The sequence below is a fragment of the Gavialis gangeticus genome, unplaced genomic scaffold (assembly GCF_001723915.1).
Source record: "Gavialis gangeticus isolate Ggan-Ray unplaced genomic scaffold, GavGan_comp1, whole genome shotgun sequence".
In the NCBI taxonomy this organism is placed as follows: domain Eukaryota; kingdom Metazoa; phylum Chordata; order Crocodylia; family Gavialidae; genus Gavialis; species Gavialis gangeticus.
Window position 1 is genome coordinate 146,072,108 of NW_017729032.1, and position 5,051 is coordinate 146,077,158.

The window sequence follows — 5,051 nt, forward strand, 5'->3', positions numbered from 1 at the left end:
AAGAAGAAAATGCCAGGAGAGTGCACTGTGATGCTCATACTGAAGTGGACTGGCTCTGTGACCTTGCGCAAGTGACTAATGCTTTTTCTGTGTTCATATAAAAGTTGTTGATACTGTAATAGTTCACCGTGGGATTGCAACTACGAACAAGAACGTGCTGTTTGCTATCTTAAGTCTTACTTTCAGCTTCTGAAATGCTGAACCCTGCTTCTTTCTCTTATACCAGTAATTTTCTATATTCACCTGCACCACTTGGTGACATCTCACAGCAATGGGTCGGATTTTTTATGTAATCAAGCACTTAGCCATTCTCTAGTTAAGGGGTGGCTAATCTGTGGCATGCATGGCCCAAGCAGGCACTTTGTGTGGCATGTGGCAGATCTGTCAGGGAGCATGGAAAACAGCAGATGGGGCAAGCAAGAGAGGGCAGGGGAAGGGGATTGGAGTGGTACTTGGGGAAGAAGTAAGGCTCTCCTGCCTTGTGGCATACCTGCCAAAAAGATTGCCCCCCACTGCTAATTCTTACTTGCATAGCTGTGAAATGATGATACCAGCCCTTTCATAAAGCTGCTATTCAGATATGTTTGTTTATAAATGACTTTGAGATCTGGATAGATCAAAAATTAAACTTCTTTCAAGCAAACCTGTTTCCAGAAAAATGGTAACCTCGTGATCTCCCTTGAATGAGGAGCACATGAGCTCAAGCTGCAGTCTTGTGAAGTGAAGCTGAACGTATTTGTAGAGAAGAGAGTATCCTCTTCTGAAGAAAATCCACAAGCTTATTTCCTACCATATTTTTCAAGTCTCACTTTTACAAGGAATGTCAACCAGCTATAGTAAAGGTAGTAGGCAGGCTGTTCAAAAGTACTGCTCCCTGTGTTCATTGAAAATCATTTTTTAAGAGATTACATGATTCTTTTGCAATGCAGAGAGGCTGTGGCTATGACTTTAGCCACTTGGGAATCAGCAGCAAATACATCACTTCCAGAGGTGAAGCTTTCTAGATGCATCAGAAGTCAAACCGGTGTTTCTGACTCAGCATGGCTGTGTGTTCTGTTTACATTCAGTCATGCTGAGGATGAATGTAAAAAGACTCAGCATGACTGAGGAACCTTTTGCTGCAGGCTGAGGATTTGGCTCTAAGAATTTAGCTGAAGCAAAGCTTGTTCACAGTGGTGGGGGGGTAAAAAATCTGTAGATGGACTGTCTCAGTGCTTCAGTTTTGCAGAATCAGGATCACTATTGGCTCTGCTTTTTGAAATTCAGTTTGCTGTGCTGATTTACTTCAAGATTTAACATAGTTCTTACAAAGCCTTACTGAGAATAATGAGAATTTTTCTCAGATTTAAAAGCTGCAATAAACATTAAAGTGCTTAAACAGCGTATAAATAAGTAACAGATTTTTTGAGCAGGTTGCTAGCCAATGATCTACAGTGCATCAATAATGCTAATGACTCGCAGTTATGAAGGCTTAGACCCGACGAAGAGCTCTTGATGCTTGAAACCTTGTCCAGCAACTCTTCCAACTATACGGTTGGTCCAAATAACCGATATCACCAAAAATTCTTCACCAAAAAACCCTTCTTAAAAAGGTCCTGCTTTTTGCTTAGCCATTAGCTGCTTTGTAGGCCAGGGAAAATCTCACATAGTTGTACCCACTTTGCAATATATGGAAATGCTTCTAACTGGAAAGTTGTGATATTACAAAAATCTGGCAGGTGTGTCTGTTGTAAGACCCTATTAAACTGAAAAATGTGACATCAGTTCTCCGTAGAAGGAAATACGGTAAAGAAAGCATCGGATGTTCCAACAGTGGTGCATAATTGTAATAAATAATTAGAATAAACTGTTTTGTAATATGCATTTTCTAATGAAGCCAGGGAGGGGAAGTGGGAGGATAGGTGTGTCTTAAGGTAAGGAAGCAGGTGTTTAAAAAAAACTGTATTGGAAATTCTTGTACTGAAGGAAATCTTTTGGAAAAAAATTAATCTGGATGTCTCCATCATAGGCAACAGGGAGGAATCTTCATAATATGGACATGCTGTTTTGTTTGCTTGCAGGAAGGAGTTGAAGTGCGAGTTGCCAGAATATTCAATACCTTTGGTCCTCGGATGCATATGAATGATGGCAGAGTTGTTAGTAACTTTATCCTACAGGCTCTTCAGGGAGAACCTCTAACAGTAAGTCATTACCACTTGGTCCTGGGTTTGAAATTCCCTCACTTAATCTTGGTCAAATAGCTTGTTTTGAGAGGTGCATAGTGATTTGCATAGTGGGTGTGACGCTTTGGAGAGTCTGGACTTTCAAAAAGTGCTGAGTCCTCTTCCCCTAAACATTGGACCTCAATATCTTCAGTTCCAGTATCTCAATCACTGATAATGTTGGCCTTTATTCTTACAGTCTTAGAGGTGTGAATGATGCAATACTAATGAATATGAAGAACTATACACCCAATAGTTAGGGCACTAGTTTAGGACCCAGATGACCCAGATTCAAGTCTTGGCTTGTACCCCAACCTCCCTTTGTGATTTGTGAGCAGGTTTCTTAAAGCTAAATCCATGAAAAAGTTATCCCATTGATTCCCCTAAAAATGAAAAGTTATAGTGTGCTCAGGTGCTGAATGCTTAAATACTTCTTTGTGGACCTGAGTCTTCACTTCTCTGTGACTCAGTTTCCCCTGTCTCATGGGGATAATAGCACTTTCCATTTTAGGGGGAATTTCAAGGAAAAAATACCTTTGTCTGAGACTTTGAGTAGAGGTGCACCGATACATTGCTCCTCATTGCAATGTGCAGCGCTGGCCAGAGCTGTATCCCAGCAGACACAAGCGCCCTGAGCACCCCGCCTGCTGCTGCTGCCACAGTCTGCCAGTGTTGTGCGCCATGTGGGGAGTGGTACTATAACATTGTTCCCTCTGTTGGGGCTTCAGTCTCCTCGGCCTCCATCCCTTTACTGTAGCTAGGCCTTCTAGCTTGTACCCACTGTATTGGACCTGGCTTTGAGGCACTAGCTCTTGCTCGTCTTGTCTGGTTGCTTGGCCCCTGTCTGCCAGACCTCTGTGTCTGCGGCCCTCTGGCACCGGGCCCCTGGCCTCTGTCTCACTGCTGCCTTGCACTCTGCCCACTCCAGGCTCAATAATTGCTTGAGCCTACCCCTGGCAGGGCTCACAGCTACTGCATGCCTCTCAAGTATTAATGGGACCTCTGTAACTGCCCCTGACAGCCGCATCCCAAACCTCCAGTATAAACAAAAGGCCTCAGGCTATAACATAAATCTCAACAGTGAAGGTAGCCCTCTGGCCCTTTAAGAGAGCAAACTTCCTTCACCCTTGGGCCAACCTACCTCCCAGCCTGGCTCCTTGTGAGCTTTCAGAGTCCAAGTGCTCCTGCAGGCAGCAAAGCAATCAGACCTGTGTCCCTGGGTGGCTCTCCTGGGCAGGAGCTCCTTTCCCTGCAGCTGCAAGGGAGAGGCTCCCTGAGCCAGCCCCAGCCTTGGGTTTATAAGCTCCTAGGGCCCTGCCTGCCTCCTGTCAGCTAACCACCTGCAGGTACCTGCTAATTGGTCCATTAACCTATTGCCCTGGTGACCTGCAACTGCTGCACTCTGCCTTGCCTGCAGGGCTCCCTGGCTAGGCTGCTGCTCCTCTTAAAGGAATGGAGATCCGCCAGGCTGTCTTACTTTTTTTTTTCATACCACTGTATTATTTGGCTGTGGCTGTCAGGGCTCAATCGCAGTTAATTGCATGATGTTCAACATAAGTATAATTTATCTTGTTCTGTGCTTACTACAGATTCTTGGTCAGCATCCCATTGGTTATCTTTGCCCCTCCCAAACTCAGAGCAAGTTTGTAGTGCAGTCCAGCCCTTGAAAAGGAAATGCATCACTGTATCAAAACCCACCATATCCCCCTGGATCTGTTCCCTGGAATCTCTAACCTTCTCTCAGCTTACCTTCTCTCAGGGATCCTGCTGCTCACTTTCTTATTGAAACACTAACAGCTGTGTGGATTAACTTTAGAACAAAGGAAATGTTGGGAAAAAATCCTGTTTGAGAATAATTGGTTGGTCTTTTTTTGGTTTTTAACTTCGCGTGTTACTGTTCTGTTGAGAGCAGAATGGTTTGTTTCACAAGGAAACTTTCAGGAAAGACTTCCAATAAGAACAGTTTTGATGCATTGCATTCACTTCTAACAACAGGAAAATCCCCCAAGTTTTTCCTAGAACAAGGGTGGGCAAATACTTCAACTGGAGGGCTGCTTAACAAGTTTTGGGGAGCTGTCAACAGCCACAAGGGTAGCTGCTCCCTGCCTCCTCGTCACTATTTTGGGACCAGAAGTCCCTCCCCTTACCCCCAGAAGTACTCCTTTTGGGAATGGGTTTGCTATCTTGGAACCAGAATAAAACCAAATTATATACTAAAAATCAAACATCTACAGTAACATATTTGAATTTTATTTCAAAAAATATTTTTGTCCCGATTTGTATGCGTGTATCTTGTGCATAGAAGTGATTGCATAATAGTTCAAAATGAAGTCTTACTCTTGTGTATGGTGGGTGGGTGTGGGGGGATGTGTGGATGTGAGGGTTGGGGGTGCGGGTGGGAGGCAGAGACCACTCTGCGGGGAAGTGTTTGGCTCAGACTCAACACTCAGGCTTCCAGAGACGTCTCCTTTTTCATGGAGGCGTGTTGTGTCAGGATTGACAGTAGTCTTATACAGAGTTTAAATTACAGTTTGTATGGGATGGTTTAGATAGGGATGAGCCTGCCTCAGGCAGAGGGTTGGAGTAGGTGACCTCTGGAGATCCCTTCCAGCCCTACTTCTCTGTGACTGTATGAGAAAAAGCTACTCCCTGCGGGGAGAGAGCACAGCGCTCTCCACAGCCTGGCCCTGCCTGTGTGCATGCGTGTGTACATGTATTCTGTTCCACGGGACTCCCTGCCTGAAAGGGAAACTTCCACCCACAGATGCACACTATATGCATGCTTCAGGTTCAAGGCGTTACAGTGTCACCCGGCTGCAGTGCCCCCGAAGGGCTCCTACAGTAAATATG

General features: G+C 44.8%; 1 protein-coding gene across 1 annotated transcript in view; it reads left to right on the top strand.

The window, feature by feature from the left end:
• UXS1 (UDP-glucuronate decarboxylase 1) overlaps positions 1-5,051 on the top strand; it is a 120,063-nt gene that overhangs the window by 84,033 nt on the left and 30,979 nt on the right. Inside the window, exon 10 of the mRNA XM_019524910.1 lies at positions 2,061-2,180. Within this exon, the coding sequence (XP_019380455.1) occupies positions 2,061-2,180 (120 nt within the window). The remainder of the gene's footprint in view (positions 1-2,060; positions 2,181-5,051) is intronic.